The sequence below is a fragment of the Hippopotamus amphibius genome, chromosome 3 (assembly GCF_030028045.1).
Source record: "Hippopotamus amphibius kiboko isolate mHipAmp2 chromosome 3, mHipAmp2.hap2, whole genome shotgun sequence".
Classification (NCBI taxonomy): domain Eukaryota; kingdom Metazoa; phylum Chordata; class Mammalia; order Artiodactyla; family Hippopotamidae; genus Hippopotamus; species Hippopotamus amphibius.
Genome location: NC_080188.1, coordinates 127,933,902 through 127,953,039, shown reverse-complemented (window position 1 = coordinate 127,953,039; position 19,138 = coordinate 127,933,902). Strand labels below are relative to the sequence as shown.

The 19,138-nt window shown below is 48.9% G+C and overlaps 1 protein-coding gene and 1 long non-coding RNA gene across 3 annotated transcripts; one reads left to right on the top strand and one right to left on the bottom strand.

Moving 5' to 3' along the window:
- Nucleotides 1-305: 305 nt before the first annotated feature.
- On the bottom strand, nt 306-5,572 carry NDUFV1 (NADH:ubiquinone oxidoreductase core subunit V1). The gene is made up of 10 exons (XM_057729877.1): nt 5,424-5,572; nt 4,357-4,439; nt 4,113-4,283; nt 3,186-3,369; nt 2,170-2,359; nt 1,571-1,783; nt 1,255-1,421; nt 870-951; nt 554-699; nt 306-457 (listed from the first exon to the last, which is right to left on the bottom strand). The coding sequence occupies exons 1-10, from the start codon at nt 5,493-5,495 to the stop codon at nt 371-373; spliced, it is 1,395 nt and encodes a 464-aa protein (XP_057585860.1). The 5' UTR covers nt 5,496-5,572; the 3' UTR covers nt 306-370.
- A 146-nt stretch (nt 5,573-5,718) lies between these two features.
- Nucleotides 5,719-17,229, top strand: LOC130849353 (uncharacterized). Of its 2 annotated transcripts, XR_009052723.1 has the most exons (4): nt 5,719-5,931; nt 7,009-7,130; nt 12,772-12,824; nt 17,149-17,228. It is a non-coding gene; the product is annotated as an uncharacterized LOC130849353 (long non-coding RNA). The 2 variants fall into 2 exon arrangements; XR_009052724.1 differs by lacking the exon at nt 7,009-7,130 and having other exon boundaries at nt 17,149-17,229.
- Nucleotides 17,230-19,138: the final 1,909 nt, after the last annotated feature.

Below are 19,138 nucleotides of genomic sequence, written 5' to 3'. Positions count from 1 at the left end.
CAGTTCTTTCCCTGCCCGTCGCCTCACAGGGCACACTGGGCCCTGTTCTCCTTGCTCCCACCCTCCAGAGGCCTGCACTGGACCCCAGGCCACAGTCCACCCCCCCCCACCCACCTGCTTCCTGCACTGACAGATAAATAATCAGGATGGTCTACGACAGACCGACGTACAGGAAGCCAAGGTGTAAATTCACAATATGACCCTGTGCTGACCTATTCCCCCCAAACCTCCCTCCATCTGGGAAATAAGCCTCCAGGAATAAGGGCCGCAGTGGCGGAGTGAAGAGCAAGGCCACAGAGAAGATGCCACGGGAGCACTTGCTTTATTCTGCGGAGCCCAGACAGACGAGCGCCAGCCCAGCACAGCGGGCTCAGGAAGCAGCCTGCCTGGCCTGGTGCTCCTGGGCAAACTGCTGCATCCGCTCCTCGAGCTCTGGCCGGAAGTGTCGGATCAGGCCCTGGGGGTGGGGTGCTGTGTGAAGCAGGGTCTGCAAATTCCCCAGCACCCCGGCTCTCAGCAACCCAGCAGCGCCACATGGCAGGGCAGTGAGTACCTGCACAGGCCAGGCGGCTCCGTCGCCCAGGGCACAGATGGTGTGGCCCTCTATCTGCTTGCTAATCTCCCACAGGGAGTCAATCTCCGCCGGCCGGGCGTCCCCCTTCACAAAGCGGGCCATCACCTTGTTCATCCAGTCCACACCTGAGCCATGGCAGCGAGAGAGCCTGATGATCTCCCCAAGCCAGAGGCGGGGGGACGGAACCCGAGGGGTGCAGGCCACAGGGAGGGTGGGGCTAAGAGAAGCCACAGCAGGCTTGGTCCAGTGCCCAGGGTGAGCCAGAGAGAAAGGCCCGCCCGCCCAGCGTGCTTACCCTCGCGGCATGGGGTGCACTGGCCACAGCTCTCATGCTTGTAGAACTCTATGAGGCGGGCGATGGCTTTCACAATGTCCGTCTGCGGAGACAAGAGACAGTGAGGATGCACCCGGCACCTGAGCCTCAGCCCCCCGCAGCGCAGCCTCCAGATTCCAGCAGCACCCTGGCTGTCTCCTCCGCCCCCCGCACCCTGCACTGCCCAGGCTCCACAGGCATTCTCCCCAGAGAAGCCTTGCTCCCCACCTCCCCCACCTCACTGCATCTCAGGTGACAGGAACCAGGACCCAAAAGCTAGCAGGAGTTCTCCAAGAAGCCCAGGAAAGGTTATTAACCAGGCGGGCAGAAGGTAGGCACTGGGTGGGGGGCATGGGCCAGCCCTTACCGAGCGGTCCATGACGATCACGGCAGCCGTGCCCAGGCCCGTCTGCGCCTGCACCAGCGCGTCGAAGTCCATCATCACCGTCTCACACACAGACTTGGGGATCAGTGGGGTGGACGAGCCGCCAGGGATCACAGCGAGGAGGTTGTCCCAGCCACCCTTGACACCCCCTGGGGCCCCAGTCAGTCCCCAAAAGGATGGATGGTCAGGGCTGGGGCCGGCACACCTGCCTAGCCCTGAGCCCAGGACCTCTGCCAGGCCCCGCCCCAGCGCAGGCTCCCGAGGCCCTCCCACCCCGCTGGCTGGCCCCAGGCCTCACCAGCGTGCTTTTCAATCAGTTCCTTCAGCGGTACAGACATCTCTTCCTCCACGGTGCAAGGGTGGTTGACGTGGCCGGAGATGTTAAACAGTTTGGTGCCTGAGTTGCGCTCGCGGCCAAAGCTGGCAAACCACGCACCCCCACGGCGGCAGATGGTAGGGGACACGGCCACCGTCTCCACGTTGGCCACGGTCGTAGGGCAGCCAAACACTCCTGTGAGGGGATGGGATGAGAAACCAGTGGCTGCCAGTGGGTGGGCACAGGTTGTGGCGGGTTTCCTGACAGTGGGGTGTGTCCAGGGTCCTGCTTCCCAGAGGACCCCAGATTCCAGCAGGAGTGGCACCGCTGTTTCCCCACCCCGCCCCTAGTTCCTGGAGGGCAGGAGAGGCCTTGGGTGTCTGCTGTGGGGGCTGAGGCAGGATGGGGGACTGCAGGGAACACTGGTGGAGCCTCTCTATTGCTGCCACCCTACTCTCTGTGTCAGGCCCCCAGTGCAGACGGGACCTAGAAATTCCCTAGGAATGACCAGTGGGGACCTGAAACCAGATCCCAGAGGACAAAGGACAAGGCCCCGGATCGGGCCACGCGGCAGGTCTCACCCACGTCTGCAGGGAAGGGCGGCTTCAGGCGGGGCTTGCCCTGCTTGCCCTCAATGGACTCGATGAGCGCCGTCTCCTCCCCGCAGATGTAGGCCCCCGCCCCACGCACCACAAACACGTCAAAATCGTAGCCGGAGCCGCAGGCGTTCTTGCCAATCAGACCAGCCTCATAGGCTTCTCGGATAGCTACCTGTGGGACAGGGGTGTGAGGGGACCATCCCCAAGAGTCCAGGAACACTGTGTGTGGAAGGGAGGCGCACTGGCCCAGTAAGCCCATCACCAAAGTCCAGGGCGAAAGCTCCCTTTGGACACAAGCAGAGGAAGATGCTCTGGGAAAGGGGTGGGAATTTTTACAATCCATGTGCTATTTCTGCAATAACATTAAAGAAATTCTCCAACTATATGTATTTTTAAAGGTTCTAAGGAAATAACGGAAATTTCAACAAGTAGTTTCTCTAAGGTGGCAGATCTATGGGAGAGTTTTCTTTTGCATGTGCGTGGTTTCCTATCTTTATAATCAGTGAGTACTGCTTTTGAGCAGAGGAAAAGACCCTGGAGACTTGTTTTTAAATATGTAGTAACACCTGTAACGCTACCACGTGCCAGGGTATTATTCCCACATCCTTCGTCACTGCCGCGTAGGAGCCTAACAGAGAGGTGAGCCTTTGGCCCTGGACCAATTACTACAGGTGTCACCCAGGTGAGAATTACTGAAATGACCCCTTGACCCTTCAGAAAAATGCCCACATGTGAATTCTCAGGCCTACTCCCACTCCAGCAGTCATGAAGCCCTGGAGGGCCTCCCAAGTTGAGGCTCTGCAACATACAGAAAGAGACGGAGGCTTTGGGGGCCGTGTCGCATTCCGGACACAAGCCATGCAGGAGCGATCACCACTCCCCCAGCGCGACCCCAGACGGACCAGGCGCTGAAATCTAAGAACAACTCTGCCCGGGACTGGGGCACATGAGCGCATACTGAGCACCTTCTCCTCTGCTGAAGGCCCGCCCCTGCCCACCTGCAGATTGGAGGCCTCGTTGTAGAACTCCCCGCGGATGTAGATGTAGGCGGCTTGGGCGCCCATGGACCGGCCTCCCACTAGGCAGCCTTCCACCAGCTTGTGGGGATCATGACGAATGATTTCCCGGTCCTTGCAGGTGCCCGGCTCCCCCTCGTCCGCGTTCACCACCAGATACTTGGGCCTGTGGGGGCCAGCAGGTCAGTCAGGCTGCAGGGCCACCAGGGTTGGGCCTTCAACCACACGCCACGCCACGCCACGCCACCCAGGAAAGCCTCCTCTGACAGCCAGCCAATCCCATCCCTCTTTGTCCTCCCGACATGCTCCCAGGGGCTCTGCTTGCTCACCGCCAATGACAGGGAGCTCACTGCCTATTCCTTATCTGGGTGGCCGTGACCACAGGAAAAGTCTTTGTTCCCTCCAAGTGTCTCTCCTAGTGCTTTCCCAAGAGCCCAAATCTGCTTTTGGTCACAAAGAGCATTCCATGAACCCCCGCCACATCTCTGGAGCCAAAGGGAGGCAAAATAGCTGACATTTATCATTTGCTTTCTACGTGCCAACCGAAGTGCAGGCCAAAAGCTATACGAACATTCTCTCCTTAATCCCTGTACAATATAATATCTGTTAACAGAACAGAAAACAGGTTCAGAAAGGCCAGGAAACTGCCCCAAGCTATCTGATTAAAAGGCAGAGCTAGGAATAGATCAATTAAGTCTGCCTGAGTCAAAATCTTGTGTTGATTCCGCGGCCCCTCAAGGCTCCCCTGAGGAAGACCAGAGAGAACTGAGTCCCACCTACTTGAGCTCGGGTAATGTTTTCCCACTTCATTCACTCTTAGTTTCCAAGGGAACAGCCCAAAGGCCCAGGTAAGCCACAGCCACCCCCCAGGTCTCTCCTGCAACCCCATTTCTGCCTGCCTACACACACCTGCCATCTGAAGGCTTATTCATGAAGCTCCACTTAAGGCCAGTGGGGAAGCCAGCACCTCCACGGCCCCGCAAGCCCGACGTCTTGACCTCACCCAGGATCCAATCAGGTCCCTTCAGCAGAATCTCCTTTGTCTTGTACCAGTCACCTCGACTCTGGGCACCTTTCAGCCTGGAGAGAGTGGGGAAGGCAGTGAGGGGGAGGCCCTGCCTCGGGACCCACCAGCCTAAGGGCACCATCTCACCTCCAGTCGTGGCGGCCATACAGGTTGGTGAAGATCCGGTCCTCATCCTTCAGCGAGCCAAATGAGGTTTTCTTGGGCGCTGTCTGGGGACACAGAGGGTCAGGCAGGCCCAGCAGAGCTCTGGGGTGAAGAGGGGCCAGGCCAGAAGCTACAGATTTTGGGGTCCCCTAATTAGAGAGGGCTGGGAGGAGGGCGGGGGCCTGAGCCTCAGAACCCTTCGTAGCATCATAGCTACCATCACCACCTAGTAAGCACTTCCTGTTAGCAGGCACTAGCCGAGGCTTTTTAGATCCAAGACCCCATTTCCTCCTCATAACCCTGAGACAGGAATGACTTCCTCCATTTTACAGAAGAGGAAACTGAGGCTCAGAGCAAAATAAGCTAATGAAAGGCACACAGCCCAAAGGAGCAGATGGACTCTAAGCTCAGGACTGTCCGTGGCCAAAGCCCACACCAGAGCCACAGCACACACCACCTCCCTGAGACCAGGGTGATGTCATGTCCATTACTCGTCTGGCTGTGCTGCTGGACCGAAACCTTACATTACTAAACTCTGCTGGAGACAAAGTGCGTTTCCTGAAGGAAGAGAAATGCCTCGCTGGGGTCGGGACACAAGATTTTGAAGGAGGGAGACCCGCTCGGGATAAAACTGTTGCGGAGAGATGGGTCTGGAATTCCAGATCGAGCTGAAGGCTAAGGGGACCTGGCTTCCAGACACCCCTTAAAAACCAATCAGGGAACACAGTGGGGCAAGGGCCCCTTCAGGCCCTACAGGGCTGTGGCGAGGAAGGAAGGAGACGGGGATGCTTTGGCACCTGCAAAATTTCCCGCTAGGTCGCGCGACTTGTTAAATACGGGAAGCCAAGGAGCCGGGGGCCTGGGGGCGGGGGGGAGTCAGCCTCCCGTTCCGACCCGTTCCCCTTCTACACCCAGGCCGGACCTGCAACCTTCCTGCCGGGCTGGGGAGAGGAGAGGGTCCTCCAGAAGGCACTACAGACCCAAGGGATGGCGCGCGCACGGGGACCCGGCCCGCGAGCATCCCTGGCCCGAGCCAGGTCGGGCCTCACCGTGTCGCCGCTGAATCGCACAGACACCCGCGCGGGGAGCGACCCGCCGAGCAGCCGCCGTGCCGCCAGCATCGCGGGGGGCCAACTCGGTCACCTCCCACTGTCACCTTCACGGCTCCGAGGCTAAGGAACCGGCGCGACCGAGACGCTAGGCGGCGCACAGGAAGAACGTCACGCGCCCCGGCGCCGCTCCCGCCCCGCCCTCGGCCCCGCCTCCTCATAGGAGGGTGGAGAGGCCGGAAGGACCCTGTCTGGCGTGAAGGCTGCTGGGAGATGCAGTTCCGCAGGACTCCGGCCCTGGCTTCCCCATCGGAGGGACTGCCGTTTGCTCTCTTGATGGCGCGCGGTGCTCCTTCACGTCAGCCCGCGGACCCTCAGCCTTTCGGCCCCCAAGCAAACGAACCTCTCATGTCACTTTCTGCTGGGTTCTGGTGTTTTCTGCAAGTTCCGCGTTTCGCGTGCTCCTGTTGTATGCACAAGTGTATGGAGGGGATGGAGGAGAAATCAGGTCGGTTACAGCCCGACCCTCACGACTCCCTTGTATTTATTCGGTCCCTGTCCAAGCCCTCCCAGACTGTGGTTTTCCCCTCGCCTACCACGGGCACCCCTGGGCTCAGGGAAGGATTGCTTGTAGCCGCAGGGAGCCGGAGCAGACAGGGGGTTGTTGGCGGAGGTCTCCCAGAGGAGCTGTGTCTAGAGTCCTAAATTGGGCTGAGGCCAAGAGGGTGGAGAGGGTCAGTGGGTAGCACATCCACTTGCCGGTACTGCTAAACTCTCCCAGCCGTTCCTTCCTCAGCCCCTGTCAGAAGAGTTTGGCACTTGGCACTCCTGGACAAAGTCCTGGAACGGCCCCCCACTGCCTTGGCAACCTGGCATTTAAGGACTCAACCCCTCCCCTACAGGGTCATCAGGCCCAGGTCACATCCTGCCCCCTCTCCCCAGGACCTCTTCTTCTTGGGGCTTTAGGGCATTTCTGCATACACCCCCCCACGTGCCCCCCCAGTGCTCCCCTGACCTGAGGAGGGCCTCTGTTTCTTTGCCTCCTCTTGAAGTCTTGGAAGGCTGATTAACTTTTTTTTTTTTAATCAAAGTATATTTGATTTACAATGTTGTATTAGTTTCAGGCGTACAGCAAAGTGATTCAGTTATATATACATAGCTATTCTTTTTCAGATTCTTTTCCATTATAGGGTTTTTTTGGTACATATTTGTTCGAGCATAATTGCTTTCCAATGTTGTGTTCGTTTCTGCTGTATGCCTGATTAACTCTTGTTAATCAGTTTGGCAGTTCTCTGGAACCCTTTGGCTCTGAGTCCCATGATAAGCATGTCTGTTTGGTCTTCTCTCCTGTATTCTCTGGTCCTGTAATCATCCTTTCTTATCTCTCCAAAAATGTGCTATTTGCAAAATATTAATAATATTCCCTATTTTCTCATATATTCCCCACAGTAGCCCTAAATACTGTTAACTCCATTTTTTAGGTGAAAAATAATTGAGGCCCATGGAGGTTTCCTCTGTTGTCCATGGGTGTAACGCTGCAGAGTGGTAGAACTGGAATCAAACCCAGACCTTTCTTCCTTCCCAGATCATCCCAGACACAGCAAACACACAGAACGACTGGCACACGTGTGACAGTCATTGCAGGATGTCAGTGGTGTTTGCAGAAGAGGTGGCAAGAGCCTGGGCACCCTGTCTGAGGGCTCACAGGTGGGTAGGGCCATACCAGGCCCACGACCCAGCAGTCCTGACTCCCAGGCCCAGACCCCCTCTCCTGGGCAGGGAAAGAGACTGCCTAGACAGAGCTGGGGATTACACAGCTAATCCGGGGCTCAGACCTGAGTCCATGGCTCCCTCCCTCTGGGGCAGCAGAAGGGGGGCAAGATGGAGCCAGAGGGTGGATTCTCTCCTCATCCCTGTCTAACTGGGTCAAGGGAACACAAGGCTGTGGGGAGAAGGCAGTCTCGGGGATGCTGCAGATGGAAGGTGCTGGGCATGGGGTGGTGGGAAACTAAGAGTGAGGGGCAGGAGCTCCCATTCACCCAGCACCAGGCCCTGTGCCAAGTACTTGCTATGTGTTTCTTCTTAATCCTCCCACACCAAGGGCATAGGAGTGATGAGTCCCTGTTTTCAGAAGAGGACAGAGTGTATTAGCCATGCTGAGTTGCCTGCCCAAGACGGCACAGCTGCCAGAACTCTGGCCATCAGTCTCGTGGCCCTCAGTCCCCACCCATCTAGAGCACCCACTTGCCAGGCTTCACTCAGTATTACCTCCTCCAGGAAGCCCTCTTCCAAGGCATCCCAGACCCTGGCTCTCACCTGTCTCATCCTATGCCCCTGTCCACATCCGTCTCCTCTACCAGCCTCCAGGCCAGAAGCTGGGAGGCGTCCTTGAGGCCTCCCTGGACTTCCCTGGTGGTCCAGTGGGTAAGACTCTGCGCTCCCCATACAAGGAGCCTAGGTTCGTTCCCTGGTTGGGGAACTAGATCCTGCATGCATGCTGCAACTAAGAGTTTGAATGCCACAACAAAAGATCCTGCATGCCACAATTAAGAGCTGGTGCAGCCAAAATAAATAAATCAATAAATACTCAAAAAAAAAAAAAAAAAAAAAAAGAAGAGTGCCTCCCTGTTCCCACATCCACTGCATCCTGCCAACTCTGCCTTCTGAACACACCATTCCTGTGCCTTCAAGCCCTACACCTTGGCAGTGACCCAACACCTTTCAGCTAGAATTTTGCAAAGCTTCTTTGAGGTCTCCCAGCCTCAAGTCTTGGCCCCTGCAATCGCTTCTTTGCACCATGGAAAGAGCAGGATTGTTGTAAACCTTCCCTGCCTGACACCCTTCATGGTTCCCCAGTGCCCTCAGAACAAAGCCCATGCCCCCTGGCCTGGCACTCAAGGCCCTGTGCTGACCTCTCCAGCTCCAGCTCATATCATTGTGCCCATACAAGCTGGCTTTGCACCAGAGGATCCATCTTCCTCCCCTTCCTCCTCCTCCTTCTGAGGAGCCCTTTGGATGTCACCTCCCAGGAAGCTTTTTTCCACCATGCCATACAACTCCCCAGTGTGACGACAGCTTGATCTAATCTTCCCTCTTCACCCCACAGCACAGAGCTTCTTTTTTTTTTTATTTTTTTATTTTTTGGGGGTACACCAAGTTCAATCATCTGTTTTTATACACATATCCCCGTATTCCCTCCCTTCCTTGACTCCCCCCCTCTCAAGTCCCCCCCACCCTCCCCGCCCCAGTCCTCTAAGGCATCTTCCATCCTCAAGTTGGACTCCCTTTGTTATACAACAACTTCCCACTGACTATCTGTTTTACAGTTGGTAGTATATATATGTCTGTGCTACTCTCTCGCTTCGTCTCAGCTTCCCCTTCACCCCCCGCCCCCTCCCAAACCTCGAGTTCTCCAGTCCATTCTCTGTATCTGCGTCCTTGTTCTTGTCACTGAGTTCATCAGTACCATTTTTAGATTCCGTATATGTGAGTTAGCATACAATATTTGTCTTTCTCTTTCTGACTTACTTCACTCTGTATGACAGATTGTAGTTCTATCCACCTCATTACATATAGCTCCATCTCATCCCTTTTTATAGCTGAGTAATATTCCATTGTATATATATGCCACATCTTCTTTATCCATTCATTTGTTGATGGGCATTTCAGTTGCTTCCATGTCCTGGCTATTGTAATTAGTGCTGCAATAAACATTATGGTACAAGTTTCTTTTGGGATTATGGTTTTCTTTGGGTATATGCCCAGTAATGGGATTACTGGATCATATGGTAGTTCTATTTGTAGTTTTTTCAGGAACCTCCAAACTGTTTTCCATAGTGGCTGTACCAACTTACATTCCCACCAACAGTGCAGGAGAGTCCCCTTTTCTCCATGCCCTCTCCAACATTTGTTGTTTCCAGATTTTGTGATGATGGCCATTCTGATCGGTGTGAGGTGATACCTCATTGTGGCTTTGACTTGCATTTCTCTGATGATTAGTGATGTTGAGCATCTTTTCATGTGTTTGTTGGCCATCTGTATGTCTTGTTTGGAGAAATGTCTATTGAGGTCTTCCACCCATTTGTGGATTGGGTTATTTGCTTTTTTGGTATTAAGCTGCATGAGCTGCTTGTATATTTTGGAGGTTAATCCTTTGTCCGTTGTTTCATAGGCAATTATTTTTTCCCACTCTGAGGGTTGCCTTTTAGTCTTGTTTATGGTTTCTTTCGCTGTGCAAAAGCTTTTAAGTTTCATGAGGTTCCATTTGTTTATTCTTGATTTTATTTCCATGATTCTAGGAGGTGGGTCAAAAAGGATCTTGCTTTGATGTATGTCATAGAGTGTTCTGCCTATGTTTTCCTCTAGGAGTTTTATAGTGTCTGGCCTTACATGTAGGTCTTTAATCCATTTGGAGTTTATTTTTGTGTATGGTGTTAGGAAGTGTTCTAATTTCATTCTTTTACATGTAGCTGTCCAATGCCATACAACTCCCCAGTATGACGACAGCTTGATCTGATCTTCCCTCTTCACCCCACAGCACAGAGCTTCTTGAGGGAGGTGCTTACTCAGTATTGTAATCTAATTTTATATTTGGAAAATGAAAAAAAAATCAACTTTTTTCCTTCATTGAAAATTGAAGAAAAACAGATAAGCAAAAAGAAAATAGTAACAGGTTTTCACCGCCCTAACTTAGTCCCCATTATTGCTTTTGCTTATTTGTTTCCACTGTTTTCTAGGTGATTTAAAAATATTTCATAGTAGCATATGAATGTACTGACTCTTAAAAATTTAGACCTTAACAGGAAAAACTAAAGTCCTTCCACCCTAGAGCCAAATGCTATCGAATCTGATATTATCTTGCAATCCTTTAAAAAAAAAATACGTTTGGGTCTTCCCTGGTGGCACAGTGATTAAGAAACCGCCTGCCAATGCAGGGGACAGGGGTTCAAGCCCTACTCCAGGAAGATCCCACATGCCGCGGAGCAACTAAGCCCGTGCACCACAACTACTGAGCCTGCACTCTAGAGCCCACAAGCCACAGCTCTTGAGCCCACATGCTGCAAGTACTGAAGCCCGTGCACCTAGAGCCCGTGCTCAGCAACAAGAGAAGCCCGAGCACCGCAACACAGACCCAACACAGCCAATAAATAAATAAATAAATTTATTGTTAAAAAAACCTTTATTTGTACATTTATTTACCTGCAGAAAAGTGAGTGTCTGGTGATTTTTCTTTGTAGTAATGGTATCTGCACCCTTTTTCATTCGACACTGTTTTTTGTTTTTTGTTTTTTTTTTAATAAAGAACATCTTTTTTAAAATTAATTAGTTGTATTGGCTGCATTGGGTCTTCGTTGCTGCACAAGGGCTTTCTCTAGTTGCTGAGAGTGGGGGCTACTCTTCACTGTGATGGGCAGGCTCCTCTTTGTGGTGGATTCTCTTGTTGCAGAGCACCGGCTCTAGGCACATGGACTTCAGTAGTTGCAGCACATGGGCTCAATAGTTGTGGCTCACGGGCTCTAGAGCACAGGCTCAATAGTTGTGGCACACGGGCTTAGTTGCTCTGCAGCATGTGGGATCTTCCAGGAGCAGGGCTCGAACCCGTGTCCCCTACATCGGGAGGCAGATTCTTAACCACTGCACTACATAGGAAGTCCCTCAACACTGTTTTTGAGATTAGTCCATGATACAAATAGATTTAGAAACCCTGTTATCTACAGGTGACACTAGAGCTTCAAGGTTAAGGGCCTGGATTCAAAATCCTGCTTCCACCACTTACTACCTATTGATTTTATCACCTGTGCCTCAGTTTCCTGTATTGGGGAAATTAGGATCACATATGCCCTGAAAGAACATCTGTTAGGGTTGAGAAAAGTAAATGAGCAGTGCCTGACACAGCAAATGTCCAAAGAATGTTAAACTAAATGCACTGGATTATAGATTAATTTGGAGAAATTCACATTTTTTTTAAGATTTACTTTTTTGATGTGGCCCATTTTTTAAAGCCCTTTATTGAATTTGTTACAATATTGCTTCTGCTTTATGTTTTGATTTTTTGGCAACGAGGCATATTAGTTCCTCGACCAGGGATAGAACCCACACCCACTGCATTGGAAGGTGAAGTCTTGACCACTGGACCACCAGGGAAGTCCTGAGAAATCCATATCTTTACAATATTGAGTCTTCCTGATCTCGGGTGGCCTCAGCCCACAGCGGCTTGAAGCCGGGCTTCAGCTCCCGGTCAGTGATTGAGGTTGCGAAGCGGTGCTGAGAGCACCAGTCGCCAGACCAGTGGTCAGTGACACGGCCCTGACCCTACAGCTTTGCAGAAAAGAATTTCCACAAAGATGGAAAGTAGTGAAACAAGTAAAGTATTTATTAGGGAAAAAAAAGGAGCAGAATACTTGTGGAAAGATGTGAGCGGGCTCAGAGAGAGTCGCGCCCTTGTGGCAGTTTAAATCACTTATATGGGGCATTTCTTCCATGTTTCCTTTGACCAATCATTTTGATTTGCCTGGTTCATATTTGGTGTATCTCAGGATTTTCCCATGTGTGCATGTGCATCTCAGCCAAGATGGATTCCACCGAAGAGGCCTATGGGTGGGTTTGGCCACTTGGCATCACTCCCCTTTTGACCTCCAAGGAGGCTTTCTGCACGTGTGTGGTCGGGGAGGTCTGCTGACTTCGAAAATAAGGAATATGTGGTCTCATATTCTATCTGGGCAGGGCCCAGCCTTCTCTCCCAATTGTCCCATTATTCCTGTCTCAGAGCATCGGTCCACAGGGAATGAATTCAGACTGTTTGCCCTGGGGACCCATCTGTCTCCTGCCTCGTTCCCACCCAGCAAAGTGATGCCACTCCTCATTTTTCCAGATCCTTTGGGTCCTTCACTAAACATTTAGAATTTTTTATAATTCTGCACATTTTTTAATACAGTAATTTTAAGTGATGTTTTGTGCTTTTATGTTTTTGTGATCTCTGTTCTGACAACATTTTCTAATTGTTGTTTGTGAATAGGGCACTATTATTTCACCTTTATTGATGTTATATCTAGAACCCTTAATGGACTCCCTCATTAGAAAGTTTGTCCATTGAAGCTTTTCTGTTTTCTATGCTGATAATGTATTGTTGAGAAATAATGAGTCTAATATCTTCCTTTCTAATGTCAGGTTCTAGTTTCTTTTTCTTATTTCATCAACTAAGAGCTTCAGAATAAGGTCGAATAGTGTAGTAGTGAGCTTCCTTATATGGTGCGTGACTTTAATGGGAGTGTGTAAAGGCTTAATATTAAAATTCCCAACTCCATTTGTTAGAATTTTTACTTCTCCTTTTCATTTCATGTGCCTCTAGGTTTCCTTAGGCCAACGCGTTTTCACTGGAAGCTCAGAAATGGAATTCCTGCAGTGAGTATCTGACTATGTCCCCCCCCCCCCCAATTAGTAAGAGCTGCTTGTGAAAATAAAGGCAGAGTGACTGCAGAAAAGAACCACTGATGCAGATGCAAAAGGAGATGGAATTTTAAGCACTAATACTTTATAATCTTTCTAGAAAAAGCTGGAGACTGGAAACATTCACGAGAGCATCTAGTCTTTTCTGCAACATCCTTTATTGCCTTCTTCTACCACAGACCATCTTCTTCCCTCATCAGTCAGAGTCATGCCAAAGAATGACCTTGAACCTCCAAATGGCTAGCTTACAAACTGTGTGTATGGTGAATGGGAGTGGGGTGGTTCCAGGCAATGAAATTTGGATTGCCCTGCCAGATCTGCATGTGGTTTGGCTGGTTGCCCAGAGGAACCTTGGAAATGGATATCTCTTCCAGTTAGGCAGGACTGTAAAATGTGCTGAAGACTTTGGCCCATTTTTTATCTTAAAACAAGCATGTTGCATGGCAAAAAAAAAAAAAAAAAAAGCCTATGTGTGACAATTGTCAAGGCAGCCTATAAGTATGAGGTTTACTGAAGCTTCTGATAGAGACCTTGATTACATTAAGGCACAGTTTCACTAAATGCTTCTTCTGCATCTGAGATGATCATATTGTGTTTCTTCTTTCTTCTTAATTGCATCAATCTTTTTTTCTAATCTACTGAACTATCCGTGACCTTAAGGGGTGGCAGACTGAGGCCACTAATGTTACTTAGTCCAAGCTGGCTCTGCTCCCCGCATGACAGGCCAAAGAATCAGATGAGGTATTGAGGCAAGGAATATGACTTTTTTCAGAAAGCCAGCAGACCAAGAAGATGGCAGACTAATGTCTTTGAAAAAACCATATTATCGGGGTCTGGAGGTCAGTTCCTTTTATAGAATCAGAGAGGGAGAGACGGTGAGGAAGTAAAGTAAAAAGGCAGAATAGAGAGGGAGAGGCTCAGGGAAGTAAAGTAAGAAGGGCTATCACTCTTGCAAAACATCTGGAATGACCAGCCTCTGGGAGGGGATGTGTTAATTTCTCCTTTCTGGCAGCTATTTACAGGTGGGCAGGGCAGATTGCCTACCTGTGAGCTGAACAGAGGCACTTTAGGTTAACATTCAGGCAGAGGGGCAGGGTTCCCTGAGGCAAGCCATCATGTATGATTATAATAACAAAAGCAGTGAAAAACAAAGGTTAAAGTCAAAGAAACAGATCTAACATGGGGTCCGATTTAGCTCTTCCTCGTTATACTAAGAGAACAGTTTGAAGCCAGTGGGGACTAAATCTTGGGCTCTACTACCTACCAGCTGTGTGTCATTGTAAAAGTTCCTTGACCTCTCTGTGCTTCATGGCTCATTGAAATGATTAAATGTTTTAATCTCTGTAAAGTCTTTAGGACAGGGCCTGGAACATTGTAAATGCTTTATAAGTGTTTGCTGTTCTTATTTGTTATCATTCCAGGGACAAAGGTTTTGGTCATGCTGTCATATTTTTTTCACTGTACTGACTGCTGTACCCTCATAAGTGAGGGTAGCCTATGGTTTTATTTTCTCTAGGGGATCTTGTCCAGTTTTGTTAAAATGAGATGTACCCCTTTCTACCTTTTCCTATCATTGCAAGAGTTTTCAGAGGATAAAAGTGATCATTTTCTGAAGTGTCACCAGAACTCACAGTAAGGCCATCTGGAACTGGGGCCACTGCTTAGAGGTGATCTGGTGACCATTTCCATTTCTTTTATGGCTATTTATTTCCTTGAGCCAATTTTGAACACCTATATTTTATTTATTTTTTTAAAGTTTTTTTTTGATGTGGACTATTTTTAAAGTCCTTATTGATTTTATTACAATGTTGCTTCTGCTTTATGTATTGGTTTTTCTGCTGGAAGTTATGTGGGATCTTATCTCCCTGACCAGGGATCAAACCCACAGCCCCTGCATTAGAAGGCAAAGTCTCAACCACTGAACTGCCAGGGAAATCCCTGAACACCTATATTTTAAAGAATGTTTTCCCAATTGGTTGTTCCTCTTTCTAATATAAAATATTTCTCTGCATCTCTTTTAACAGTTTTGCCATGAGGTCTAGGATCTCTGATATTACTATTGCTACACGAACTTTCTTTTTATTAGTATTTGGAGTTTCTTTCTTTGTATTTTCAATCTTTCTCTTGTTTTAGGGATGCCTTTAAAAACAACATCTAATTAAATTTCATTTGGTTTTATTTTCACCCAATCAGTCTCTGTCTTTTAAAAAGAGAGTCTGGCCTGTTTGCATTTATTGGTATTGCCACTGGGACATATATCTGCCATGTTATATTGTGTTTTCTCTATAGCATTCTTTCTCTTTATTTCTTTTTCCTCTATTTTCCGGACTTCTATTGAATTAATTGAGTTTTCTTTGTGTTATTCCCTTCTTCCCCAGTATTGATTTGAAAGTTATATAGTTTATTTCTATTTTTAGTGGTTTCCCTTACATTTTTAACAGTCATGCCAAAATTTCATTTTCCAGCAAAAGCCAGTTAATGTGTCTAGCCTCCTGCTGAATATGAAACAAAAACAGGTATACTGCTTCCCTCTGTACTTACTTCCATCCCAAATTCTGCACTCCTGTTTTCTGTGTTGGCCCTGTTTGTGACCTGGCAGGGAGGGCATTTCTGGCCCCCTGCTTCACACTCCTGGTGAAGACCTGGCCTCAGTCACGGAAGACTCTCAGCCTTGCTCCCCCAGCGCTGGGTACAGACGGAGGACTTGGCCCCAAGCCCTGTGCATTCAGCTTGGTTGTGTTCCTGCTTCCTGGCTGAGTCACAAGGCTTCAACTCCCACCCCAGGCTGTGGGTTTCTTCCTATTTCTTTCCTTCAAAGAGAGCCTTGTTTCCCTGTTTCATTTCAATGTGATTGGAATGTCATTACTAACACTTTATTTCTTTCTCTGATTTTGATGTGTTTGAGAAGGATAGGGTGCATTTCAGGTTCTACTCTAATATCTAGAACTGGACATCTCTTTCTCTCTCTTTTTTTTTTTCCATTAATTTAAACTCGAGAAAGTAAGGTTGATCAGTCATGGTTGGTGAAGTACACATAGGACAAGGTGAGTGCACTTGGGGCAAGCAACACAATTAACAATGCATGTGACCCAGCCTCCCTCCCTGCTCACCAGGGCAGGGTGCCCTCATGTGCTCTGCAGACCCTCTAGTCCTGGTGCGAGAGCCATTCCCTGTCAGCCTGCCAGTGTCTCAGGGTCCCTCTTTGGCTTATACTGGTCCTGGGCACCATCTGCAGTTTCCATCAGGGAGCACCCGTGAAGTCTCAGTTGGGCACAGGTCCCAGGGACCAGTACAGTCCCCTCTGCCCACCCACCCCCGCACCTCCCTGGCAGCAGACCCACACTCAGATACCCAGTAGATCAGGTCTGGGTATCTGGAGTGTCTCCATGTTGGTCCTTCTCCCATCCCCAAGTCGTCCCTTGACATTCTTCCTACACCCCCTTTGTCCCTTAACACGAAAGCTCTAGGCTCTTCTTTGCTGTGTGTAGCCCTTGACGGTTATTTGGGATGACAGACACCAGGAAGAGTTTACACACCCCCTCAACTAATCCCAAGCTGTTAGAAATGTGAGACTCGAGGTTCAGTTTTTAGAAATGCCAGGCCCTACCTTATAAATCAGCAAAGAAGAAAAACCCGTTGAGTGTTTATTAGAAACAGGTTGAGCTGTTCATCTTCTATTACATGTTCTTCCTCCTGTGACCACTTTGCACCTCCCAAAGTCAATTTCCTCCCAATATACACAACTCAGAGCCACAAAGGACACATGGAGGGGGCTCCACTGCTGCAAAGGGTCCTGACGCCATAGCCAGTATTTATGACTTCCTTCCTCCTTCATGAATCCCACATTCACTTTGCCTCCAGCCAGCACTGCAGCTGCTGAGGGGACTTTACCAGGTGGGGTGACAATATCATAAAGATGTCACATCTTTCCAAGGTAATATACAAACTCATTGCAATTCCAGTCAAAATCCCATCGAGGCTTTTCATAGAACTGGCAGGACTGGTTCTAAAATAGATATAGAAGAACAAAGGGCCAGGAATGGCCAAACCAATTTTGAAGAACAAGAGGGTTGGGGGGAATCTGCCCTGCCAGATGGCAAGACTAATTATAAAACTAGAGTAATCGAGACAAGCAGACCAATGCTTCTGATATATGGTCCTTCTTTATCATAATTTGCTAGAAGTTCTGCAATTTTGGTTTTGATTTCTTTTTTGACATGCCATTTTTTTTCTTTTTCTCTTTTTTTTTTGGTCGCACGTGTGGCATGCGGGATCTTAGTTCCCTAACCAGGGATCGAACCTGTGTATCCTGCAGTGGAAGCTCAGAGTCCTAACCGTTGGACCACCAGGGAAGTTCCATGCCATTGTAAGAGAAATTTATAAATATAAATATTATAACTGTAAACCTTACTGTCTTTTTGTTTCCTGGGTTTTATTATTTTTCATTTTATTGCCTTATAATGAGAGACTGTTGTCTGTACTGTTCCTCTCTCTCCCTCTGGAATGTTCTAAAACTTTCTCTGCGCCATGACATATGGTTACTATAGCAAAGGTCCCGTGAGCAATTGAAAGGACAGTGCCTTCTCTGTTTTTTTATTTCCAAGTTTGACATTTGTTGTTTCCAGTTGCCTAGGTCCCCGTCTTCCCATCAGCTTTTGCTTTATGAATATCAGGGTGCATGAAACCTCATAACTGTAATCACTTCAGACGTCGCCTACGTACTTGAGAGATGGAGTGTGTGTTTGGCTTTTTACGGTCTTTGTGGCTTTGGGGGGATTCTGACAGATTAGCGGGAACACCATCTCCAACATTATAAACCACTGGTCCTCCCTCCCCCTGTCAGCTGTGGCAAATATATTTCCTTTGAGTTTATCATCTGTCTGATAGTCTGATAAATCATAACCATCACTGTACAAGAGAAATCCTCAGTTTGATGTGGTCAAGTTCATTCATTTGGGGGCCTTGTTTAAGGAATTCATCCCCAGTCCAAGGTCATAAAGAAACCTCTTACTTTTTTTCTGTTACTATTTTATTTTTCTCATTCACATGTAGGTGAATCCTATGGCAGGGTTTTTGAATCTTGACACTGTGGACCTTTGGGGCTGTACAATTCTTTGTTGTGGGTGGCTGTCCTGGGCATGGTGAGATGTCTAGCAGCATCTCTAAGTGCCAGCAGCACTCTGTAAGTTGTGACAACAAAAATATCTCCAGACGTGGCCAAACATAATTTTGGGGACAGGTTATGCGGACAGATCAGTTGAGAACCACTGGAGTTTACTGTGGTAAATGATGTGAGGTAAGGGTCCAGTCATTTTTCTCAATACGGTGAATCAGTTTTATTAATACTAAATAACTCTTCACACTTATTCAATATTTGCAACGCCAGTGCTATCACACATCAGGTTCCCATATATGCACATATCTGATGTTGTATGTGGTAGGGACTGACTAGACGTTACAAACTTATTTCCTCTTCCTGGGCACAGTGCCCCCTTGTATCTGGATGGGACAGAAGTAAAGGGTGTCACTTCCAGGGCTGGGCAGCTGGAAGCAGGTGTGCCTTCATCACAGCTCTCTCCCTCCCTCTTTCTCCCCATCTCTGGTCTCTCCACGTGGACTCTCTCTGTGGCAGCCTCAGGGTGGCTGGACCTTTTGCACAATGTGTCCCAAGAGAAACTGCAAAGCTGTGTGCCCTTCTCAAACTTAGCCTGGGAAGCCCCACCATGTGGCTTCCGCTGTTTTCTCTTCGCTGAGACAGCAGCAAGGACCTGCCCAGTTTCCCCGGGAAGGCACAGAGATACCGAAGTGTCAGAGTATTTGTGTACATGCTTCATCATCACCACAAACATACCTGATGCAATTTCAAATTCTTTATCCCCTTGTGTATGGTGTTTTTCTCTCTCGGGAAGGTTGCAGGGTCTTCATTTGCCTTCTAGGGGCTCTGGAATTTCATAATCTGCTTTTGTATCAGTCTTTGCTCCTTTTTCATTCAATGTGCCGGGCATTCATTGTGCCTTTCAACGTGAAAGCTCATCTTCTTCAGTCCTGAGAAAATATGATGCATTTGATAGTCTGCTCCCTACTATTTTTTTCTACCCTCTTCTCTCTCTCTCTCTAGACTTCCTCGAATAATACTCTATTTTTCTCATCTTTCCACGCTATCTTTTTTGTTCTATTTTCATACGTATTTTTCCGTTACCTTCTGAGATTTTTCATTTCTGCTCTCATATTTTTAATTCTTCTGCGAACGTTCTTTTTCATAGCCTTCT